We start from the raw sequence: 23,697 nt of genomic DNA on the forward strand, positions 1-23,697 counted from the left end.
ACACTAATAACGTGAAAGATGAGTGTTAACCGTATTAACGATGACAAAACCGGACATTTCAACGAGCTCCCTCTGGAAACAGAAGACAGCCCTCTAAAAATGGAGAGTTCACGTCAAATGGTTCAGCCCATAAATCCCACCAGACATTTACTGTCTGCTCAGAGCACAGCAAGGACGCTGCAGTGTGTTTAAATGGAGAGGGGGTGTGTTGCAAGAGCCCTACAGCCACCGAGTGCTGACTAATGTGTGTAACTGTAGCCTGGTTCAGTTGTGGGCTATAAAAAGACAGCGGAAGCCCACGGCGCTGGAACACTGGCACCTAGAACATGCCTGAAGAACGGCAGATGCACTGGTAGTTCTGGAAATGCGATCGCCATGAGGGACAAGAAGAAACCAGCGGAGAAACATTAAACCAAACCCAGGAGCTGCCAGATGTGCCCAACAGCGTGTGTGTGTGTGTGTGCACGCGTATGCAGAACCGTGAATGACAGACCAAGCTATTTCAAATAGATAACCATGAAAGGCTGGGAGGAAGAGTAGGATGGGGAGTATAGGAAATGAAAACAAAAACAGAGGGTGAAGCAGGGACAAACATAGTTGGCAGAAGGAGAAGTTCTACCTTGTCTCTTGAAGAGAAAACACATACACAGTGGACATCCAGCAGCTGTTCTCTTTCTAAATTTAAACAGATGCAAGCAGAATGTGCTCTCAGTGTATTGACTGAACAGCCTGAGCACTCTAAAGCTCCAGCCAAATCATCATCCATCAGATATTAAAATCATCCAGCCATCTTACACTCCATCTAAGCACATGACACAAAGCCACAGAGTGCATTCAACCATCTGCCTCATACATTCATTTATTCACCCTCACATCCATCCATCCACAATGGATCCATATCCTCCAACCCATTGTCCTTATCGTTCATGCATCCACCCATATCTTCCATCAACCATGCATTCATGTCATCCATCCTCATTATCCACCCATATTTTAGACATCATCCATGCTTCCATATTATCCATCCATTCGAACACACTTTCCATCAATCATTCATCCATCCATCTAAATCATCCACCGATCTACAACATCCATAGTATCTGTTCGCATTGCCCTACGATCCATCCATATCCAGCCATCCATCACAATCATATAATCTATCCATCTTTATCATCCACATTCTCCATCTTCCATCAACCGACGTATCGAACACATCTACACAATCATTCCAACCAATCTACTTACTCAACTTCTCATCCATATCAAAGCCATCCATTCATGTTATCCTTCATCAATCCAGACTACGTTCTTGCGTCCACATCAGCCATACCTCACAATCACATCATGCTTCTGTCCATCCACATTATCCATCCATCCATCCATCCATCCTCAGCATCAATCCATCAACACCATCATTCAATTATAGATTCGTATCTAAACCAGCTATACTATCCTCCATTTATCCGCATCATCCTTTCATCTACATCACGCATATTATATTATAGTATATTATATTATATATTCATGTCATCCATTCATTCACATTAACCGTTTAACTCGCATCACTGATAATCCATCCATCCATCCATCCAACTTCCTAACATGCTGGGGTATGCGAAGAAAAGACTTTCACTGTGCCATAATGTATCTGTGACCAATAAAGTCTCATTATCGTTATCCAGCCAACCAAATCATTTACCCACACGCATGATCACCCATCTATCTCCACTATCCATCAGTCCAGACTATACACCTAAATAATTCACCCATATTATTCATCCACTTATGTACGTTACCCATACAATCCTTCCACCCATCTACAGCTCCAATCCATGCATCCGTCTCTCCATCCCACCCATATCATCCATCTATTTTCCCCATACACCCTCCCACCTACATCAAATATCCATTACTCAACAAATAAATTATACACCTTGTAATAATAAGCTTCCCTCCACTGATTTTTTTTTTCCTCTCCTTTTCAAACCACTGGCCACAAAACCTTCCTGCAGGAGATCAACAAGCACTCAGAACAGTCATCCACACAAACAGAGTTTGTTTAGAAACGCAGCACGGCTCGATGCGATCATTTCACCGCCTCAAACCTGGACAAAATACAGCACAGCTAAGATTCAAGGCTAAACCTAGAGGTCAAGACAATCCACCTGTATCTAAGTGCACAACGTCCCGCTGATTCACTCTCGGTACTTCAGGAACAAGCAATCACAAAGCCAACTGGAGTGTGCACTTCATCCTCTACAGAATCACACACGTGTCCACTCACTCCCGGAGGCCACGCAATCCAATCATGACTGCCTACTTTAGCCGACATCAATCTGTAGCCACATCACAAAAGAAAATCCCTGATGTGTAAATCAGTCTGAGAAAACACCGTGCGGATGGTTTGGGGGTAACGGTTGGAAATGTTCACTGTATGCTAACCTCAACTAAAGAAAAAAAAATCTCACCGTTTCAAGAAAACAAAACCCTAAAATCCCCTCCCTAATTATTGTTCCTCGACAGATATTTCTGAGAATGACGTTTCCATAAAACCTCTTATCTTGCCAGTATTTATCACAATGAAAGAGAGAATGGCTAACTAGTGCAGCAATGTGAAACTTCTAAAATAGATAAATAGTTTATAAAATAAAGGAACATGCTAGGAGGTAGCAATGGAACATGTAGCAGGGTTTTCAGTGCAGTCACACTGCCTGCACCGAGAGATGGAGGTACTCTGGTGTGATTTAAGGCGAGGCCTGAAGAAGAGGGCTGTAAGATTTTTGGAGCTGAACACAAAAGGGATGAGAACCACTGGACTAAGGAGTAATTTGAATGAGTTCAAAAAAATAAAAACCATCAACAGGTGGATGGTAATAGACAGAAATGCATTTAATCAGCAAACAGCACTTTATTATAAGAATTGCATCAGAACATAAGAAGCCATCAAGCAGAGGAGAACATCTGCACCTTAAAATAAGATAAGCTTCCTCAAGAGACAAAAACGTCCACCAGTATTCTATGGGAATTTCCGCCTTTTTATCAGCAAACGCAGCCCACCCTCATTTGCATGCTAAATGGCAGTGGAATAGGTGGATTTCAAGTGTGTGCGCACACGTGTGTATGCACATGACTTATTGATTTGGGCTTTAAAAAAAAAAAGAAAAAGATAAGGGTAATAATCAATGTGATTCATACACACTGGCTCAAATGAGCTTATTTGAGAAAAGGATTATTCGTGTTTGCTCTGGACAAAACCGGGGCCGGGATACTGAGAGAAGGAAAAAAAAAAACATCAGAAATAATAAATGATTCAATTAAGAGATGAGAAAAAATAAAATCATATGCACACACTTCTTCAATAGACATGCAGAGTAAGGTTAGGGAGTGTGGGCAAGAGTGAAAGCACAACAGTGCACGAGTTAAAAAAATTAATTAAAATAATAAACAACAGCAGCTGTGAACACCACTCACATTGTACATCCATGTGCATGCGTGTGTGTGTGTGTGTGTGTGTAGTCAAGGAAAGAACATGGGACTTCTCTCTTTTGAGGCCTCACACATGCATGCATACACTCATGGCATGGATATTCAATCCCTGTTTATCTCCCCCTCAAGTCTTTAAGAAATTTTTTAAAAAAGGGGTTTAAATGAATAGGACGAGGGAAAGTGCGATGAAATCAGGGACAAATCAGGATTTCCTGTGCCTACACACAGTATCATCATCATCATCATCTCGCTCTGATTTCCATGTCACTTTGTGGGGGTTGCAGCAAAGCGAGGCACATCATGACTCGTATTTCTGCTGAAGGAAAACAAGCAAGTACGAGTACGGATGACGTCCAGTACAGTCACTTACGCATAAACCCAGTGTTCCCAGTGGCAAAAAAATAACATATACAATATTTTATATCTTAGACCAAGAGAAAGAAAGCACCACAGATTACAAAAAAGTCCCGAAACTTCTTCACAATATATCCTAAGTCAGTGGATTTCAAAGTGGGGGCCGCGGCCTCCTTGGGGGCCACCAGGGGGCGCCCGGGGGGGCCTCAACAATTTCATGTGCCCATCCCTCCCACTAGTATGTTTTCTCTTTCTCACTCTCAGACAACCACACACACACACACACACTCAATTCCTAATGTAATGTAATGTAATGTACAGATGTAAAACGTAATTATTAATAAAAAGGGAGATATATTCAGAAGTCTGTATTTTTAATGTGTTTTAAAGACATCTTGCAAAAGGGGTGCCTCGGTCAAATGTTAATGCCATTTTGGGGGCCTTGACCTGGAAAAGTTTGGGAACCCCTGTCCTAAGTTGCCTCAAGTTGAAAGAACGGCCTTGAAATGCTTTAAAATTTCACCGAATCAAATTGCTGGAGGACAAAATGGTCCTAACTCGAACCTAAAATAGTCTCGGATCAGGCAGCAATCCTGTATTGAATCGATGTTTGAGGTACACACCAAAATGAATCCTAATCAGAACCCTTCTGATTAGTCAGAAGGAATTTCATTCAGTGGTGCTGGTAAATTACAGGTTTACACTGTATAACGCTGCGCTCATTCTAGTACGTTGTACATTAGTACATCGTTTCTATAGTAACGACTTACACACGGACTCGCACGGCGGACGCGCCACCTAATCTAAGACGAATAATATAGGGATTAAAAAAAAGAAAACATTCTGTTATTACGGATATTGTCAAGCTTTGTGTGAGGTGATGTACTTAATATTTCAAATTCATCTAAGGAGTCTCTAACAGGAAGTTTTCCACTATGGCAGGATTGTGTTTAATCAGGGGGGTAACAGTAACTCCACATCACTCAACCCCATTGTGAAGGTGTGTTATTTACCTAGAACATCATGCCCCCAATGTGTTTTCTCTCTTACGTATGTATCGTACGTGTATGAACCGAGGAGCTCTTTTCACAGCAACTGGGGACGGGACTGGAACTACCACCACTGTGTGACTTATAAACCACGCTGACTTCTCAAAAAAAGTCACATCAAACTCAAAGGGCCCGTCAAATCATTCAGCCTTAGTCTTGTCAAAGTGTAGACAGTGTTTGTGTTGCAAAGAACACACTCGCAATTCTACTGGTGCAATAAATAAATAAATAAATAAATCTTATGGATACTGAATGTTAGTCAGGAACAATGAGTCATCCTTGCTACTTCCATTCTCATACAACAAAACTCAAATCAAACACTGAGGACACTCAAGGTGTTCCCGCTATGACCTCTACGCATGCGATTACAGATTCCTGCTGGTCAGATACGCGTCATTAACAGCTGCTAATTTCCTTTGCTTGTCATTCTGTCACCTTGGGCAGATCATGTCCATCGAGCAAGAAATGTGGTTCATTGAGGCTAAATAAACTTCATTTCGATAATGAGCTATAAGTATTTGTATTTTCGTACCATGCAGATAACAGAACAGCGAAACCATCTTACCGAGGTAAAGCGAGGCATTCTCCTTCTTCACGCTGTCATCTAGGTAGGTCGGGCCGAGAGTGTAGATAGGTGTGGAACCCATTCCCACGAGAATCTGGGCGCAGATGAAAAGCGCTACGTAGACGGAATGCTCCTTGCCACCCTGCTCCCGTGGGCACGACGGGACGCCGGAGCCGTCTCTGCCGCTGGCGTTCCCGTTCAAGCAGAGGCCCTCGTTTCCTGCAGATGAGTTCACTTCCTGGATCTGGTACGGCGGTGAGATGAAGTGGGGAAGGGAGAACAGAGCCGCCCCGACAGCTATGAAAACCCCACCGACGGCCAACCAGCGCGGCCTTTGCCCCCGACCCCCAAAGTAGCTGATGAAGACCACAACAAGCAGGCTTCCGATATCGAAGCAGCTCACCAACAGTCCTGACTCGGAGCTCCTCAGGCTGTATCGCTTCTCAATGGTGGTGATCACACTGCTCAGGTAACCTGAAACCATCAGCGACTGGATGAACGTCAGGTAGCACATACAGAAAAGGAAACACCTTGAGTCTGCCAGAATCACCCGGACGTACTTCCTCGCTGGAAATCCCACAATCCTTGCTAAAGACAAGCCTACTTTTTTACCTCCAGCCCTGTTGCCGTCGGGTCTCGTAGAGCCGCTTAGACCCACCATGCTGGACATGCTGGAAGGTGAGAAGTCGGTTTGGGTTGGAGAGTCCAGCTGGCTAGAGTCACTTTTTCCCTGCATCCCGCTAAATACAACTCGGTCTGCATGGATTGACGTTAACGTAGACGGAAGCTTCGGTTCCAAAGCCTTATTAGCTGCTGGACAGCCTCCGTTGAGGACTGGTAAACTTTTAGATTTGTAGTAACTCCCCGAGTCGCAATATTGGCTTTGGAAATTGGTGACTTCCAGAGACTCCGACACATCATTCCCGGTCTCATCGTTATCCGATGAAGTCATTTTAACCGGACTGAATGATCAAAGGCGTAATTCAGGTTTAGGATGTAAAGCCTGAAGCAAGCGCACGAGGCTGGAAACTGATCTACAGCCTCGACGGTACAAACTGCTCAGAATCGATAAAGCTTCACGCATGATCTACACGCAAAGACGTCTGCACAAACAAACCTTCCTGTCCGAACAAGAAAAAGTGGACATGTTTAAATGAATCGTTTGAAAACCATCAGATCTAAAGCCGTGTCCAATCATTGGCTTTCCTCCAAACCCCAGTGTATCACAAGCTACTAAACATGCATACTTATATATAAATTCATCAAATGTCATTGATCTGAAAGAGTTCCTGTTGGTATTTTATTCCAAAAAAAAACAAAAACGTCTTCTTCAGGTCTTCAGATGTCACTACGTCAAGAGTCTCTCCAACATGCTGTTGTGTTTCCTAAACCAAAAAACCAGGAAAGAAAGAATAATTGAATTAACAAGGAATCATTCTTGTTCAACAGAGTGCAAAAGGAAGCAATGAGATGTGACTTCAGCTCTTCATGAAGCTCTTATAACAGCTCTTTCAGTCCTCAAATCCATCCGGAGGAACAACAAAGGTAGGCTGAGGAGACAAAGAAGAGTCCAGCATGGGCGAAATGAACGACTCCTAAACAAACTGATGTAACCAAAAACGGACAAATGTCAACATTTTGAGCACAATAAACATCTCGGCTTGTTTACGCGACAAACACAGGTAAACATAAAGCGCAAACGCCTCAAGTCACGACTTTACGGACACAAACCAAGCCGAAAACTACAGCTGTGAGAAAGCAGTGAGAGAGAAAGACAGACTGCGCACTCGCACAGGGACCGTTTCTCAAACAAGGCATGTTAAAAAGAGAAGAAAGAGAGATGAAAGAGTGAATGAGAAGGCTGTAGAGGTGGAGCGGTACTCACTCGGAGGTAGATATTGTTGTCCTCGACGCGAATACTCAGTTGCTGAATGAGATTGCGGATTTAGAGGCGGTCAGTGCTGAGGAATTCTGGGAGATGTAGTGTTTTTCCAGGAGAGAAAAAAAAAATCGCACCCAGAACCAGGCACTTCAGGTGATATCCTGACCAAATCCATGAGACTATCAGTATCATACCCTTACAGAAAAAACCCACCATAACATCTGAACCCTACTGTTTTATGTTTGTTTCTTTGTTTTTAGGATGCTTCCACTTCTTCTTCCTCTTCTTTTTCTTCTTCCTCTTCTTCCTCTTCTTTTTCTTCCTCTTCTTCTTCTTCTTCATACTGTGTATACATAATTTCATACCATAATAAACAGTCATAATAAACATTTTCATGTCAATATCTATCTATCTATCTATCGATCTATCTATCTGTCTATCTATCACATACCAATGGATTTGGTTGTACCATGACACTGTGATTTAATTGTGTGTGTGTGTGTGTGTGTGTGTGTGTGTGTGTGTGTGTGTGTGTGTGTATATATATATATATATACACACACACACACACACACACACACACACACACACACAAATGGCAAATTATTTAATCATGCCGTAAATAACTCTGATTCTGGTGTACAACGTTTGAAGTACTTTCTTTAATAAAGTGTATTTAAATGTTTTGGTGCATGGCAGACAAACACATCGATCACATTAAAAACAGCTACTATGCTCGGGTCTTTGAGGTTCTTGCTTGTGTCAGTTTTCCATGAAGGAAACCTTTCTCTCTCTCTCTCTCTCTCTCTCTCTCTCTCTCTCTCTCTCTCTCTCTCTCTCTCTCTCTCTCTCTCTTCAAGTAAGTGGAATCTCTTTGGAATTTAACTTAAATAGTTGTATTGGTAACACTGTTGTTGATGACACTCAGTCAACCATCTTGAAATCTGATATGCTTGCTAACCATCTTAGTCTTATCCTATCAGTCTTACTATAAATGACAATAACTGGTCTATTTTGGATTGATTTGCATACAAAAATTCAAATAGTACTCCAGATGAGAAAAATTGTTTTATTATTGTATTATTTTTTAATTATTTTTATTATAGGTATTTCTGAAATACTCAAAGCAGCCTGGTCAGGCACCAACAACCATGTCATGTTGTTCAAAGTCACAGAGATCACACTTTTACCCTCATTCTAATGTTCGATGTGAACCTTAACCTGTATTTGCATGATTTTATGAATTGTGTTGCTGCCAAATGATTGGCTGATTGGATAATTGCATGAATGGGCTTGTTATTCAATATTTAAATGTGTACAGTAATATTCTGGATATTTATTGGAGCCATAGTGCTTTTTAATTCCTGAATTTCGATCAAGAGATCACACACACACACACACACACACACACATATACATATATACATATATACATATATACATATATATGTTGAAGTTTGGATTACACGGAGCTTAGGAGGCTAATAACTATAAGAACTCAATAATTATGATAACTGTGGGTTGTGATTTTCACCACTGTAACAAAATAATAATTAATTAATTAATTAATTAATTAAAATACTGACACCACTGGTGTAAGCCATGTAAGACTCAAGGCCCATTCAAACGTAACTACCAGGAATAGCCAACATCTTAAATAAAACTGCCCTATTCAGTATGTGCCTGCAAATCTTATTAAAAGAATAGCTCAAACTATGTTCTTTATCCATGCTGGCTTTTCCCCCCTAATGATATGTAGCTGTTTTCATGTCCTGCTTGCTTCAGGTCTTTTTTGCTCTCAGTCCTGCCTTCAGCAAGTGAAATGCAGCCCACTCAGGTTCAGATCGGGTAACTGACTCGGCCACTCACCCACTATAGATTAAACAGCCTCTAGTTGCAGCTGATGGACCGCAGTTTAACTCTGTAATCATCATTTTATTTCAATTACAGTGTGCTGGAGGAAAGAGCTGAGTGCATCCTGGTTTAATTACTTTTACATTACAGAACACTACACACTAATCAGGCTGCTTTAGCTAACATCACCTACACTTTACTAATTAGGAGATAGGCACAAGATATTATCTACACATGGACTTTCCTACACGTCAAGACATTAAGTTTAGTCAAGATTATCAGGTCATAGCTATTTCCTGTGTTTATCTTTGTTTGTTATATCAGTTTCAATATCAGTATCAAGTTCGCCTACAGAAAAGTCACACAAATCATGTGATGATTCACTTGTACATTTTTTTTTATAAACAATTTACATGTTATGTTTCACACATTGTTCAAATGTACATTTTTCACAAAGACATAATTTCTATTCATATGAATTTACATTCACGTGTTAGTTTTTCAAATGTAGGGTTTATGATTTGATTTTTCACATGTAGGAAAACATAAAAGTGTGTAGGACTCCAAAAACATCTTTGGACACACAATACCAATATTACATGAGTCCGATTCATTTTAACGTTACAATCCCACCAGCCATCAAACTCAAGTTTCTGACCCAACAGTGACATCTTGTGGTAGGATCACTAATCAGCCTAGTTTCACTCAAAGTTTAAAGCATTGTACTAGTGACCCAGGACTGCCAAAGCCACCGTTGGGCTATTGAACAAAACCCTTAATTCTGCTCATCTTAGATTAGATAAGATTAGATTAGATAAAATAACATTGGGTAATAATATATTCAGAATTATTTCTTTATTTATTTGTTTCATGTTCAATTATACTATTCATCCTTCGTATGAATATATTCAACCAGAGGGTTTGGTGGCTTAGTGATTAGCACGTTTGCCTCACTCCTCCAGGGTTTGAGGATTTGAATCCCGCCTCCACCCGTGCCTTGGGGCTTTCCTCCAGGTACTCCAGTTTCCTCCCCAAGTCAAAAGACATATGTTGTAGACTGATTGTTATTTCCAAATTGTGTGAATGTGTGTGAGTGTGCTCTGTGATTGGTTGGCACCCTGTTCAGGGTGTTCCCTGCCTTGTACCTAGAGTTCCCTGGACTAGGCTCCAGGCTCCCCACGACCCTGTGTAGGATAAACGGTATACAAAATGGATGGATGGACTTGTTCCTGCTTGTTATATCTGGAGTCTATCCAAGGAACACTGGGCATGATGCAAGAATACACCCTGGATGTGATGCCAGTCCAACAATAGATTTAAACTTTATTAAAACAACAAGTTTAATAATGCTGGGTTATGAATTCCACTACTCACTTTGAGAGCCTGATGTCTTTAAGAACCTTTAAGATGGTTAAGCGATTCAAGCATCATTAATGATATTAAAATATTAATCAGCCATTACAGTGGATATATTTTATGATATGAGTATTATTTGAATGATGATGCATTCGCTGTCATCTTTTAATACTCACTCAGGGCGGACACAGGCTCACTGACGGGTAGGGTGTTGGGGGGGGGGGGGGGGTGTTGGGAGTGTTACAGAGGGCATTAACAAATCTTTGCTACTATAGAGACACCCTAGAGTGCACTGTATCTCATTTCCTTGCATGTAGTGGAGCATATAGGGCACTGCATTTCATTTTCTCCACTCGAATGGCATCCATTAGGGCGTCATCACACGTCCTTCACTGTAAAGGGCACCCAAGAGGACACTTAATCATGTTTTATCTACTGTACTGGCAGATAGAGCACTTTTAGAGCCATTGGTCACAGAAATAGTTAAATATGTTAATTGTTTCCATTTCTAAACATGATAGAACCCTCAAACGTCTTTTTCTTCACCTGTGTGCAGCGTTTTGGATTGTCTCTGACATTGACCTGATATAATCCAATCATACAGCGCCTTCTTTAATTTTCCGTTGATTTATATTTTGGATTGTTGTCTTGTTGCAGGATTCACTGACATGCCATGTTTAACTTGCTGGAATTCTTTTCCCGCAGACTACTTTACTTTCCCCCTTTCAAAAACAGTGGGCGATGCAAACTTTTGCACCCACCTTTGGGCTTTACAAATAAACTCAGCAAAATTGGATCAAGAATCAGTTGTGGATAATAATGAACTAGCTTAGACTGAGACTTATATACTATATGATGCCACCACCACCATGCTTCACCACAGTAATGGTGTTCTTTTGGTGGTAATTACACCAAACATACATTTTGGAATTATTATACCGTTCAGAATTGGTCTCATCAGACCAGAGCACATTTTGCCACATGGTTTGGGGATGATTTCGTTTGGCTTGGATGTTTTTTGTGAAAAAAGGGCTTCCATCTAGACACCCCACCCCAAAGCCCAGACATCTGAAGAATATGAGAGATTGTTGTCACATGCAGACAGTAATCACTACTTCTCAGATATTCCTGCAGCTCCTTTAATGTTACCAAAGGGCTCTTGGCAGCCTCCCGGGTAAGTTTTTGTCTTGTACTTTTGTAAATTTTGGAGGGACGTCCAGTTCATGGTGATGTCACCGTGGTGCTCTATTTTCTCCACTTATTGATGATAGCCTTCACGATGTTCTATGATACATCTAATGTTCTGGAAATTCTTTTATACCCCTCTACTGATCGAGTCCCGTCACCAACTGAGATACCGTACATGATTTGTAAGCTCTTTGCAGACCATGGCCTCAGCAACTTCTTGAAACAAAGATGATGTGAAGAAAATCCTACAGAAACCGCTAATCTATATTTGGCGTTAGTCCGAATAATTTCATTGATGACGGCTGTACGATAATTACTTTTGAACATGAAATTGAATGTGATTGGTTCATTCTGAACACAGCCACAGCCCCAAGTATAAAAGGGTGTACAGACTTACACAAAACCTGCCATTTTTGATGAAAACTCAGTACTTTTTGGTAAAATTCAGGCCAAGAAAGACATTGATCAGAACAGCAGATCCCTGGAAGAACTATGGGTACTGGCGTCATTTCTGCCTATAAATAGTCTGTTAAGTTCCAGAAACAAAAAATGATCAGTGCTTAAGAGAGGATCGTCGTTGTGGTAAAAGCCACAGTTTTTATAACCTCCACGGTGCTTGATTACGCAGATGGAAAGATGCAGTGTGAGAAGGTTTCATTTTACCCGCAGTGAAAAAATATATATACACACGACAATCAGGTTTAACAAAGGTTTAATTCACAACAGCTTCTTGGCTTTCCAGAAGCCAGAATTGTTTCAACACCTCCGATGGCTAAACCCCCCCAATCCCAACCCCCCCAGCATTTTATGCATTTCAGTATAACCAGTCCAGAGATCAACATATTTTAATTCAGCCATAAAATCAGATATTTTTCTGTTCCCAAAATGTAAAAAAAAAAAATGGAGCGAGATGACGAGTACAGACACAGAGCAGCACTTAGTTCTGATTGTAGGTTCACAATGGCCACGGTTTACTCTGATCTGCTAACGTCCCCAGCTGACGGTTTCAGAAAATCTCATGAACGTGTTCGTGTGCATGTGTATGCGTTATATGTAAACTAAATACAGCTGCGGAATGAACCAAAACCGTTCCCATTAGCCGGTTTCACCGTATAATCTCTCAAAACTGTGACAAAAAAATAAAAAAAAATGTGCTCAAGCAGGGTGTAAATACTGTAAACCTACATGTGTTGTGCAATAAGACAGAAAAACAAAAACACCTTCTATACAATGACTAATGCATAAAAATCTGAATGGTATTTTAAAAATAAGGGCAATGGAAAAAAAAAAAAAAAAATGTAGATGTTAGGACCGTAACCTCCCTCCTAACCTCGTCATCCAGGAATATTTGAGATATACTTGAGATAATATTGTAGATTCTTTCTGGTTGTTCTGTGCTCTCAGGTTAAAGCCTGGTGTCCTCCATGTACTGTTGAGATGGTCAGTCTTCGAGAAAGTGCATTAAACCTTTCACCATTCCACCGTGTGTTCTTTTGTGGTTCTTTTATGTCCGAGTGCAACGGTTTCACCAACAGAACTTGCGATCTTTTAAAAAAATACATTACAGCTCGGTGGTGTTGGCGTTCTCCACTTGAAATTTACATAAAACCAACATTTAAGCTGCATTAAGGCTCTTGATCTCTAAATATATATATATATATATATATAGGCATATCTTACAAAACACATAACACTGGTTTCTAATAAACGAAAGCACTGGTAAAAAATAAAATAATAAAACAATAAAATTATGTTTCATAATGTGATATTTAGCCCGATCTGTGAGCTCCAGCACTTAAGTGTCTCTGAGCACAAATGGCTTCGGGTCTTTTTTTTTTCTTCTCAGAGCAATGTGCTGGAGGGGGAAATTGGGAGACCACTGCCTTCTGAGTCCTGAGAGTCATGGGGCATTTGGGCATGGAGCTTATGGAGATTTTGGAGAGGAGGTTGGGAGGGAGTCGTATCCTCTGCTTGGGATGTAAGCCTGGCTGGTAGGTAGATCTGGGCCTCAAAGATGTCTTCCTCTTCCTCAGTTTCTGTAAGATGTCCTTCTTTTTCTCCTCGTGCTCTACTGACATCTCGGCCCATGTCCAAGACGGAGCTGCTAAAGAGAAAATCGTGGCGTGTTTCGATCTCGGTGAGTCCATTCCCACTGAAGCTCAAGTCATCTCGGTCCAGCTCCTTTAGCAGGTTCTGAGGCCACAAGTCTTCCCGGCGGTTTGACGCATGGTCTGAAGATTTAGTAGGAAGGCCTTCTGGGAGATCATTGGCTGATTTTTGGGTCCACTGAGGAGTCAAAGGGGTCATGAGGGTAGGTTTTTGAGGTCCTTTAAAGGTCACTTGCTCAGCGACACCTGCACCACTAGCCTCCTCCAGACCCCCGGCCCCTGACCCCAGGTCTGCCCACGACTCCAGCGTCTCAGTTCGGTTCGGTTTCTTTAAATTGCTCAGCAGTGCAAACATACTATCTACATCCTTCGCAAAGTTGGCCCAGTCTTCCAGGCTGGGACTGTAGTCATGTCTGTGCTCAAACAGACTCTCGTTCAAGCTGTACAGTTGTGCCAGTCCTTGCCAGTTGGCGTCCTCGGTGAAATTGGGCAGCTTAAGATCGGCGCCTGTCCCATGCAGGCTGTGTGCTGGAGGGAGGGAAGGAGAACACGGTCAGCCAAGTCTGAGAGAGAGAAGCAGCTCTTTGGAGCACAAGTTTTACATGGTGTCTAAAGCATGCAGCCATGCATGGCCTCGACAAATTATAATGGAGCGAATAAATTAGTGCAGAACAACATGATGGCAACACTTTGCTTAAAAAGACACTACCATCTAAAGCAATAAGCACTGAAGGGCATCAAACTGGCAGATAAACAGAAGTTCTCGATGGCCTGAACACAAGGATGGATAAAATCCCTATAAATTGAGGATTGTCAAAAAAAAAAAAAAAAAAAAAAAAAAAAAACACACCACACAGCAAAATGTATATATATATATATATATATATTAAAAAATTGTCTTTTTTTTGTTTCTGGGAGCTTGAAAAGATAAATCCAGGTAACCTGGAATGAATGAAACAGGGAAAAGTCCCCACAAATATACACAGAAGAATGCAAGAAAATGGAAATCTGCAAGTCAGTGTATTAGGAAAAAGGTGGAGCAAGCATTCCCAAAGCAGATCAGGCAATATCTCCACGCCGTATCCTCGCTCAACGGTATCTAGGTTCTGGCGTGTAAGCGGTATACATGACTAGGTGGGATGAATATGGAGAGGGCGTTTCAGACTCTTTCAGACTCACAGGGATGAAAGGCTTGGCCTCCTCAACTTTGGCTAATTTCGATGCTGCTGTTGCCTGGTAAGCAGGTAAAGCCAAAAACACAGTCGGTCAAGAGGTCACGAGTGGCAGAAAGAATTTTAAAAAGTGAAAACAAAAAGAATAGTGAGCGACAAGAGGACCTACATCAAAATACAGAACGTTAAATGAAATGCTGGATTCAATGGTGTATAACGAATGGTTTCAGTCTTTTTTTTTTTTGTTGTTTTTTTTTTTTTAAATCGATTCTTTTTGCGGCATCGTATTTAAGAGAATACGCAGTACAAGATTATTTACAGGTTAAGATACAGGGTAAAGATACGAAATGCTCGTCACTGGAGTCGTAACTTCAAGGGTACCTCTTTACTTAGAGGAACGTATATCATTAAGGCATATAATTGTATTTTAAAGATGAACCATTGCATGTATATTTACATTGTTTCCATGACGACGCACTGAAATATACTTGTACTGAAACTTATAGGGAGCTAAGAGGAAAAAATTTAACTTACAGACTTTAAATACTGTGTCCCATAGAATCTTGGAAGAAAACCTTTCTAATTTCTAACAGGTTTTTTTTTTTTTAAACTACATATAAGTTACACAGTTATAAAAGTCCACCCGTTCTCAATGGCTGAAGATCTGCAGCAATATTTGTTCAAGTAGCTTTACTGACGAGGTTGAATTCTCGACCGAGCTTCCTTCAGAGCGTCCTCGCTGCCATACGAGACATCAATATTATTCAATTCATTGCTGATTTATAAAACTAACTGGAATTAACCGCTTGGATTAATGTAATTAGCACAAATCCCAGCATGCGCACACACACACACACACGTTTAGCTCGATGCGATGTGGATTAGTGGAAATGAGCTGGCCCATGCAGTTATATGGAAACAAGGCATGGATGAAATATATATAAAAAACAAAACAAAAAAAAAACAAAAGAGAGTGGATACCTGTGTGGATCATAGCTTCCTCCATCTTTACTCCCTGATCAGGAAAATAAGAGCAATTGAATGTTAATGTGGATTGGGGGGGAGGAGAAAAAAAGAAGAAGAAAACGTTAAGAGACATTGATGCTGTAGTTCTGCATGCGCAGCATCGAACCCTTAAAGAGAAATCCTGTTAGATAAGAAGAGTCTTAACTGATAAAGGTTACAGGGTAAATGTCTCTATACATTTATGATGCAAGAAAATGGGATAGACTAGTTTTAAAGCTTAACACACTTAAAACACACCGTTTACACGATTCTCCACTCACGCCAGACGTAATCGATTAAATAAATCTGATAGTTTAGCTTTGCACAGAGATACATCGTCACAACTTTGTTAAGCCATTGAAATCAAGTGTAAATTTAAATAAAAGTATAAATAAACGCCGTGTCCTAAGCACATCAGCAGGTCTGTTTAAAACTACTGGGAAAAACTGGAGGCAGGTATTTACAGAAAAGATTTGAAAGAAGCCTCGTAGCTCGAAATAAACGCCACACTGTAAAACCGGATAAGTTCATTTAACTCAAAAAATCTGAGGAAACTAATTACCTCAACATTTTTAAGTTGATAAATCAATTTCTTTAAGCCAAACACACTTAAATATAACAAAAATTTCACTCAAATTTGTTATATTTACGTGTATTTGGCTTAAAGAAATTGATTTATCAACTTAAAAATGTTGAGGTAATTAGTTTCCTCCGATTTTTTTTGAGTTAAATGAACTTCTCCGGTTTTACAGTGCAGCACTAGATATCTCCTGGCTGTTCGACTACATTTCGGATAAGTGTAAAATCCTGCAAATTTATAGTTCCCGCTAAACCCTTATTATATCGACTTTATACCACGGCACTGCTGAATTTGGGATTCTGATTGGCCAGAAGGTGTATAACGGTCTATAACGGCAGATCTGACGGGAGTTCTGGCTGTAATTCAAATCACAGCTTTATATTAATGCGCTGTTCTAATGTGTTATCATTTTCTATAGCAACAACTCAATGACTTGTATTGCAAAATAGAATAAAAAATATTTTAAGAAGTGTTATTTAACAATGAAAAATCATTTTATATGGAAGGGTTGTTTTTTTTTTGGTGCAATTGCAAGTTAGTTGTCTTGGGGTCAGAAAGTGTCCAAAACTACAATCTGAAGTCACCTACATCACCACAAGTTGTTTGGAAGGGTTTCAAGAAAAAAGCCTCTACTCTCATCCAAAAACAAACTCGAGCGTCTTCAGATTCCCAGACACTACTGGAACTTCAAATGGGATCGGGTTGTATGGGCAGATGAAACCAAAATAGAGCTTTTTGGTAATAAACACCAGAGGTGGTTTTGGTGCACACAGAGAGGTAGCCATATGGAAAAGTACCTCATGCCCACAGTTAAACATGGTGGTGGCTCTTTAAAATTTTGGGGCTGTTTTTCTGCCAGAGGACCTGCACATTTTGTTAGGATACATGGCATCATTGACCGTCTCTGCCAGAAAGCTTAAAATGCGCCATAGGTGGATCGTCATGCAGGACAATGATCCAAATCATATATCAAAAAGTTTCTGTATTTTTGGATAAACCTGTGCTTTGTTTGCAATTGTTTGATATCCATGAGAGCCGAATAGTTTTGTGAATGTACAAAAAAAATCAAAAAGGTTCAACAATGAAGAATTTTTCACAGCCTTCTTTGCTCATATTTACCAAGGGTGCCAATATTTGTGGAGGGCACTGTAAATACTCAACACTTAAAATGATTGGTTTAACCCAAATCAATTCCAGAGTATTGGATTGTGAATCACTGAAATACTTGGTGGTGATGTAGAAAGATTTGCAAAATAGTGACCGCCATCAGGATACTAAAAAGCACTTTATTTCCACTGTCAGAATAAACACAGTAGAAGAAGAAGGTAGGGTCAGGTCGAGCTCTTTATAAATATATTCCTTTGAATGGTTTAAACATATAGGAATTTTGAACAGGCCTCAAAAAGTGATGAAAGGGGACAAAATTATTACTACTACTACTACTACTACTACTACTACTACTACTACTACTACTACTACTATTTCACTCCAGATATGACCACTGGCTGCACATCTGGAAAGAGAGACAAATGTAAAACATGGCTTTCCAGCACTCTGCTTCCTAGGGGAATAAATTGGGAATTATTAAAGAAGGCTGTGTACAGATGGAAAGAAGAACATGGTGTCAGAACCCACAAGTACACACAGATATACGGTCAGGTTGTCATGCATCATGCAGTACACAGAAATGGTGCACAAGGAAAACATGCTGGAACATATATGAGCATGATGATATTCTTCACAAGATCTTTGTTGTGATGGTCCAGCATGTTTTTAAAGCTAGCAGATGAGCGGCCAAAAGCGAAAAAGGACCGATATGGTACCTGTGTCGATGCCTTTGGGTCTGGGGTTGCACTGCTTGTGGCCCTGGCAGCTCCGCAACTCCATCAGATGCAGATGGAGCTGGTTCAGGACGTCTCGGTCCACCGTGTAAACCGCATTGCTCAACTGCGAACACACGAGCGTCCTCTCAGTCAGGGTTATATTCACAACTGTATATAAAGCATGTCAAAACGACCTGCCACCATATTAGGAAAAATCCTGGGAAAAAACAAAACACAAAACTGTGCCTATATGCATCTGTGGCAGAGCACCAAAACATAATTATACCTCAGAGAGAGAGGTATGGCGAGAGATATGGGGAGAGAGAGAGAGAGAGAGAGAGAGTGTGTTGATTTCCATGTATCTCAGGAATCTCCAAATCTCAGGTTGGGTCTTCCAGATCTCAATCAGCCCTTTCAGCCTATTCTACACTTATTAACTATGAACTTTTAGTTCTGTGCTGCTATGAGCTAGAAAGTGTGGTTTACCGCAGAGTTCAGGTGCCTGGAGAGTCCGATTGAACACACACACACTGACACATATGAATGTTCACAGAGACTTCCGGTTTATTCATTCAAAACAGAAGTATCTATACATATTGATAACAGCAGTGCATGGACGGTTTCTACTGGTGCAGGTGCCAGCCAGATAGACAAAACAAAACACAGCACACTATGAAAATGGGTCTTTTCAAGACAATAAAATACATGTGCCTGCTATTAGAAAAATGGCAGCTGATCAGCTTATTTAAAGAGGTAATTAAATGAATACAAGGTAATTAAATGAATACATTTCATTATAGGTATTTGATAGCAGTTCATAATATAAGAGTACATGATATAAGAGAATTTCCTTTCCTAGAGAGAGCTGATCTATGTGTCTCTTCATGGGTCATTATGATGCATTTAAAAACTTTATTACACTAACTACACTGTACATAAAATGTAAAAAAAACAAAAAAAAAAACGTTTTCCTCAAAGTAATTTCTCTAAGAAAACTTGGATCGAAAACCTGCGTTTCTAACGGACCTGCATTTATGAAGTGATGCTCACTCCTATCCCTAATTACTATTAATAAGGTTATTCCAGAGAAATTTGTCAGAATGTTGGATAAATACTGTTGGATTTATGTCACTGAAAATGGTGCATGGTATTTTCTTGATTAAACAATAAAGAAATCTTATTTCTGTCTTCACAGTAAAAAAAATAAATTATAAATAAATATTACAATCAATACACTACATTTTCATTGGCTCCCCCCCCCCCTTTAAAGTATTTAATAAAACATTATTTACATATTTAATAAAAATGATCGCTGTGACTGACTCACCTGGTAAGGGTCACTGTTCAGATCGAAGTACTCCAGGAATCCAGTCGCAAACTCGCAGAAGAGTGTGTTGTGGGTTTCATTGATGGTCCTCAGACACCAGTACGTGTTGTTATTGGAGCTGGTGCACGCACAGAAACCTCCCACTGTACAAACAAATCCAAATTCGATTAAGCCTGCCGAACATCGTATACTGGAAGGAAACGGACTGATTAAGAGTGCTGTGACTCTTTAAAAGCATTCAAATACGAGGGCATTATTTCCGTACGGTTCCAGAAGGGGGCGGTCTGCCAGTGGTCGTTGTTATGGGTGAAGCAGGTGAGACCAGGCAGGCTACAGTCGTCTCCTTTCCTCTGCCTCTTCCTCTCTTTCCTCTCTTTCTTCCTTCGTCGGATCTCGTTATAGAGCTGAGTCTTGCTGTCCAACTCCTGCACGGTTTCTCTGCAGAACACACACAACATCTAGATCTTTATCTTCGTGAACGTCTCTGCAACATCCAAGACCCTCCTGAGGAAACATCTGGCTTCCAGACAGGAACGATTATCGCGTAGGTTTGCGTTTCGGCTCATAACATCAAGCATAACTGTTTTAGTTGAAAACGTGAAAACAATTACTACACTCAACATAAAATCTTAGTAGTCTGTATGCGTCGCTAACTAACTAACGTCCGTTCTCGCTACCAACGTTCCCGATTATTTAAATGAAAAGAAAGATGTGCTGCTTGAACATTTTCAATAATTTAGAACTCTGCCATGTTTCTGTGACCTGTGGGACAGAAATTTAAAAGGCTGAAACGATTTCCGTGATCGTTTCAGACTTAAGTAGCTCATTTCGGGTAAATATAATCAATTTTGTCAAGACTTTCAACCAGTAAAGCACACGATCAGCTTCGCCATCTCGATGTCATCTGGAAGTGGCTTGGGGTGACAGAAACAAGAAGAAACATATTCTACTCAAATAAAAAAATACATCATGTCCATCCATGATAAACATTTAGTTAGTAAACTATTCCTGTAAATTGTTTACTTCTATGCGAGCGACATTGTTCACATACTCACTTGCGTACCTTATGTACCGCTAGAGGATTAAAAGTGGCATCCACTAGATGGCACTCCAGAGCCAAAGCACATAAGTGTGTCTGGTTTCACAACCGAACTGTTCATCAATTCCATGCACAGTAAAATTAAACAGACTGACGAGCTCCATTTCTCCCTCACTGTACATGCAAAAATATTTACTAATCTAGAAAATCCAGAAGTTCCGGTACTCAAAGCAGACCTTATGGTAGGTTTAAAAGGTTTTTGAAATAACTAATACGAAAACCGTCAATTTTAGTACTCAATAAAGATCTAGAGTAGTACATAAGTATTGCGAATCGAGATGAAATTTTAGTTTCAGCTTGTTTATTCCGTTTTGGACCCAGAATCACACAGTGTTATACTGCCGCCACTGTTTATGTTGGGTATTGCACCATGAGGACACACCGCCTCAATTTCTGATATGTGATCTGGCAGCCATCTTGTATATGTGTACAAGCTGTTAACACCATGTATAAATCAGCCTTTACAGGCAAAGCAAAAAACATCAACACCGAGTTGGGGATTCATACAACATGAAAGAAATCCAGCAGCGTGTTAACCCACAACACACACGACACCTTTAGGTTTAGTCCAACACTGAGCCAGTATTGTTTACCGAGACTGATGGGGACACAGACACCGCACACATACAACACACAGGCAGGAAAGAGACTCACTTAAAGGGATGGAGACGGTCATTTCTGCTCTTCACCCTCTCCGGTTTGTTTCTGTCCTCTTTCTCTTTGCTAAAGAAGCTGTGTTTAATAGAGAGAGAGAGAGAACAACGAGTGAAATCTGGCTACAGACCCAACCGTCTTTAGCCAAACAAAAGCCTCAGCACTAATCACTGGATGGCAACGATTCAGCAACGTCTCGATGAACGTTAACGACTGTAAATATATCCTTACATCTTTCATAAAAGCTCTGCCTTAAATCACACATCACAATCTTAGCTAGCTAACTAGCTAGCTAACGATAGCCAAGATAGCTAGCAGTGTAATTTAGCCAGCTAGCTAAATTTAGCCGAGTCAACTACTGGGTAATATTTGCTAGCTAGCTAACAACTTTAGCCAAGTTATGTAATATTACCAAGTAATATTATCTACCAGACATGACTAATGTTAGCTAGCTAATGGTGCATTCATGACCAGGTTCTGAGCTCCAAGTAAGAAAAGTCCAAGTTCCTGGTTGGAAAATCCCATATGATCGGACTCCTAACCAATTCCCACTCAAAAGGACCGTTTGTCTTCTTAGAGTTGGAATTCTCAGAGAAACCCTAGTACGTTTTAGACTTTTTAAAAAGGTGTTTGCTTGTCAGCGCGATACGTTTTCACTAATGAAAAGCAATACACAGTTTGTGCTTTGCATTTCATATTATTTCCCGCAGGACTGCTTTTCGCAGTTGTTTTTGCTGTGTTTAACAGCTATTTAAGAGGTTTTTTTTTTTTTTACATCCATGTGAAAGACGAACAAAAAAAGTGGCCATCATTTATTATGTTTTTAAGAGATTTTAAAATATTTTTAAATAGAGCGTTCAGGGTCAGAAGATACAGTCGGTCACGAGTGAAGCGCTACCTTAGCAGAACAAGTTAGCTAGCTGACTAAAGTATTGGCGAGAAAGCTATTATGTAAGCTATTTTTTTTTTTATACGATTATCTATTTTATAATAACTTTTATTGCCAAGTTACTTCTGCTCAAACAGGGGCTTCTATTGCGCAACAAAGCGGCTTCGACTGGCCAGTCTGTGGATTCGCGGCTAAATACCACTGGACAGGCTTTGAGCACATGGACAAGAGATTAAAATGCAAGGAAAGCCAGTTCAGATGAAATGCATTTAATAATAACCCCCATCATTTTAACATTATTACTACACGTCTCTATGTTATGACCAGTATAATGTTCCCAGGAGTCAAGTCCGAGATAAAAAATAAAAAAGCGATTAACCAGAGTAGCGCAGGTCTCAGAGCGGAATATAAAAACGAGCTCAGAGTCAGAACAGAGCCGTCTCTTCCACAACTATTATTGCACTTGAAAGCCATTACTCCCATATGTGCTTTTAAGAAGAAGTGCACCGCTGCTCTTGGATCTGCAGTTTGAAAAATGATCCGTCGCCATCAGTCAGAGACGGAAAGTGCACTCGAGAGGATTGGAGGCGGCGTGACGGCCAATCACTCAACAAACGGCAATGAATCGGCTGTCGTGGCAAATAGTGACTTAACCGCTCGGAGGAAACAACCCACAGCAGCATGGAGCGGAAGGGGAATTCTCAAAAGGCACAGAGTCACGGTATTCCTAACGCTCCATCAGCACCCGTCTCGTACGGCCGCTCTGAATTCCAGTTAGCACTCGGCGGGACTTGTACGTGAAGAGTGACGGATTATTGACGTTGGCTCGGATAAGGAACTGAAAGGAGGTAGAGAGTGTAATTAGGACGAACCTTTTCTTTCCACAGTCGCACTCGTCTGGCTTTCTGCTCTTCAGGTGGCCGCGGACTTCTCGTAACTTTTTCATCTTATCCTGGAGCTGCTCGATCTGTGAGAATTTAAAAAAAAGAGAGAGAGAGAGAGAGAGAGAGAGAGAGAGAGAGAGAGAGAGAGAGAGAGAGAGAACCCTGTTTTGCTCTGTACAGCCAATTCTGCTACTATTATAGCAACATTTGAAAGGAGATGGATTCAGACCCTAGCTTTATTCCCAACATTAAGTCCTACTCCAGCAGCGGCCTCTCGCTGTCAGTCATTAAGACGGACAAGATGAAGTGAAACCTCTTTGGACTCTACACGATTGCTACTGCATGCTAGTACTAATCTGCTGCTGCGGAATGTCATTGGGGACGTTAAATTCACACGAGTTTAAGCAGAGGATCTCAGCCTG

The 23,697-nt window shown here is 40.6% G+C and overlaps 2 protein-coding genes across 7 annotated transcripts in view; both read right to left on the reverse strand.

Moving 5' to 3' along the window:
- The window catches only part of LOC108256392 (solute carrier organic anion transporter family member 5A1), a 45,730-nt gene extending 38,090 nt beyond the window's left edge, over positions 1-7,640 (reverse strand). Inside the window, exons 1-3 of one of the 3 annotated variants that reach the window (XM_053674978.1) lie at positions 7,340-7,640; positions 6,067-7,004; positions 5,455-5,928 (exon numbers count right to left, since the gene is read on the reverse strand). In XM_053674978.1, the coding sequence (XP_053530953.1) occupies positions 5,455-5,928; positions 6,067-6,406 (814 nt within the window). In that variant the 5' untranslated portion in view covers positions 6,407-7,004; positions 7,340-7,640. Of the gene's footprint in view, positions 1-5,454; positions 7,005-7,339 lie in introns of all 3 variants that reach the window. The other 2 variants (XM_017453212.3, XM_017453213.3) reach the window with 2 other exon arrangements.
- A 4,923-nt stretch (positions 7,641-12,563) lies between these two features.
- The window catches only part of sulf1 (sulfatase 1), a 99,089-nt gene continuing 87,955 nt past the window's right edge, over positions 12,564-23,697 (reverse strand). For 2 of the 4 annotated variants that reach the window (XM_017453217.3, XM_047150194.2), the window contains 6 exons: positions 23,264-23,358; positions 21,503-21,580; positions 20,015-20,187; positions 19,750-19,892; positions 18,423-18,546; positions 12,564-14,370 (listed from right to left, as the gene is read on the reverse strand). In XM_017453217.3, the coding sequence (XP_017308706.1) occupies positions 13,577-14,370; positions 18,423-18,546; positions 19,750-19,892; positions 20,015-20,187; positions 21,503-21,580; positions 23,264-23,358 (1,407 nt within the window). In that variant the 3' untranslated portion in view covers positions 12,564-13,576. Of the gene's footprint in view, positions 14,371-15,995; positions 16,030-18,422; positions 18,547-19,749; positions 19,893-20,014; positions 20,188-21,502; positions 21,581-23,263; positions 23,359-23,697 lie in introns of all 4 variants that reach the window. The other 2 variants (XM_017453219.3, XM_017453218.3) reach the window with 2 other exon arrangements.

The sequence above is a fragment of the Ictalurus punctatus genome, chromosome 23, assembly GCF_001660625.3.
Source record: "Ictalurus punctatus breed USDA103 chromosome 23, Coco_2.0, whole genome shotgun sequence".
Lineage (NCBI taxonomy): Eukaryota > Metazoa > Chordata > Actinopteri > Siluriformes > Ictaluridae > Ictalurus > Ictalurus punctatus.